Genomic DNA, 2500 nt, shown 5'->3' on the forward strand with positions numbered 1-2500 from the left:
CGAGAAGTTCTACACGTGCTGCGACGAGCCATATCTGGATATCACCTTCAACATCACAATGAGGAGGAAGACGCTCTTCTACACTGTCAACCTCATCATCCCTTGCATGGGGATCTCATTCCTCACCGTCCTCACCTTTTACCTCCCCTCGGATTCCGGAGAAAAGGTAAGGGGGACTTAGGAATGGGTGGGGAATGGGGTTGGGGATGGGAGTAGTTTTCGGGTAAATTGTATCTCGACGTGAATCTCAGAATGTGTCTTCAAATGTTCATTATTGGAGAAGGTTTCTTATTATTATTATTATTATTATTATTATTATTATTATTATTATTATTATTATTATTATTATTATTATTATTATTATTATTATTATTATTATTATTATTATTATTTGTTGTTGTTGTTGTGGCAGTAGTAGTAGTAGAAGTAGTAGTAATGACATTTTGTTTTTAATTATAATTTTTGTTGTAGCCAAACATCATTTTTTAATAGATGTTATGTATGGAAACTGGTTACAGATTGTAGGGTTAAATAAAGAGCTGATCCTGACGATGCTGCAACCAAACCCGCCTTGATATTTTACAAGATTCTTTGAAAGATATTTTCAATCTAAAAAAATGGTAATAAATTCAACAATAAACTCATTTATGCTAGAAATAAATTCTTTATACATTTTAGCTGAGAATAATTTTATCACACAAAAAAAAAAAATAAACAAACGTTTGATAAGAATATCTTGCAGTAGGTGAGTGTAGATTCTATCAGTTATTATCATTATTATTATTACTACCTAAGCTACAACCTTAAATGTTGAAGCAGGATGCTGTATGCACAAGGGCTCCAACAGGGAAAAATAAACCCAGTGAGGAAAGGAAATAGATAGAATACAATAAACAATTAGAATAGAATATTTTAAGAACAATAACAACATTAGAATATATTTTTCATATATACAAACTATAAAAAACAAAACAAGAGGAAGACAAATAGGATAGAATAGTGTGCCCGAATGTACCTCAAGCAAGAGACCTTTACCCCAAGACAGTGGAAGACCATGGTACAGAGGCAATGACATTACCCAAGACCAAAGAAAAATGGTTTGATTTTGGAGTGTCCTCCTAGAAGAGCTGCTTACCATAGCTGAAGAGTCTCTTCTACCCTTACTTAGAGGAAAGTAGCCAATGAACAATTACAGTGCCCTAGTTAACCCCTAGAAAGAAGACTTGTTTAGCAATCTCAGTGCTGTCAGGTGCATGAGGACAGAGGAGAATATGGAAAGAATAGGCCAGACTATTCGATGCATGTGTAGGCAAAGGAAAAATGAGTCTTAAACAGAGAGGGGGATTAATGTAGTACTGTTTAGCCAAAGATATTTGCTAAATCAGAAGAGATTATTGTATAAAATCAAATCGTTGAAAACACCGAAAAATTGTGGGTTTTATTTAAATAAAGTACAAAATGATACATATCTGGAAAATGTGGGGAAATTACAGGTTCATGCTTTATGTAATTTTAAGAAAAATTGAGAGAAGTAAGTAAATATGATGGTTTGTGTGTTGGCAAATTCCAATGTAATCTATAATGATAGGTACAGTTAGTGGTTGTATTCTGGTAAAATTTTAATATAATTCATAGATTCATTCAATTGAAGGTACTATTTTGCGCAAATTTTTATTTGTTATTGTAATGGAATAAATTGGTCGCCGTAGTTTGACAAATTTCAAGTTAAATCCAGAAAACAGAAATGAAATTGCTGGATTATGTTTTGACACATTTTCGGATAAATCCTGAAAAAGTCAAAACTGTTAGTGGATTTTTAATATAACAAATTCCACATCCAATCAAAAATTGTTCCCAAGGCATTGGTCGGTATTCAAGTTGTGAACAAACAAAGAAAAATGGTTTACTATGCTATTTTCTATCTATAAAGTTTTTTTTTTTTTTTTTCTTGTAATTGAGCAATGTATTTTGTACTTTTAATTTCTTATTTGACTCGAGATGAATAGGGAGAAGAAAATAAGTAAAGCAGGAAAAAATTTCCTAACTAATTTTTTTATTATTCGTAAAACAAGATCACATACCGCTTGTGCTGGGCAAAACAGACATACACACACACACACTCAAATGCCATCATACTGAAAGGAATTCAACAATTTTCTCCCTTGTTTTTTTTTTATGGGCAATTAATGAATGCGCCTTTCGAAAAGTTAAATAAAAGCACCATCCCACGTAATTAGTTTGGACGTAATTTTACATTTATATTTTTTCCTTTCAGGTTTTCAATCAAATACCACGAGATTTTGAGTTATTCTGGGCTAAGGGTGAGAGCTGTTTCGAGGCCAGGGAGATCTATTATTGATAAATATACCTTAATTGTTCATTACATATCTTTTAGTTTATTAATTTCTTTATTTCCTTTCCTCTCTCAGCTATTTTCTTCAATAGAGCCCTTGGGTTTATAGCATCCTGCTTTTCAAACTAGGGTTGTAACTTAGCTAAT

At 32.3% G+C, this 2500-nt stretch overlaps 1 protein-coding gene across 1 annotated transcript in view; it reads left to right on the forward strand.

Annotated features, from left to right (window-relative positions):
* LOC137616434 (acetylcholine receptor subunit alpha-like 1) overlaps positions 1-2500 on the forward strand; it is a 910421-nt gene that overhangs the window by 826734 nt on the left and 81187 nt on the right. Inside the window, exon 6 of the mRNA XM_068346182.1 lies at positions 1-166. This exon is cut by the window's left edge and continues 3 nt beyond it. Coding sequence (XP_068202283.1) covers positions 1-166 — 166 coding nt within the window. The remainder of the gene's footprint in view (positions 167-2500) is intronic.

Source organism: Palaemon carinicauda, chromosome 22, assembly GCF_036898095.1.
Source record: "Palaemon carinicauda isolate YSFRI2023 chromosome 22, ASM3689809v2, whole genome shotgun sequence".
Taxonomy (NCBI): Eukaryota; Metazoa; Arthropoda; class Malacostraca; order Decapoda; family Palaemonidae; genus Palaemon; species Palaemon carinicauda.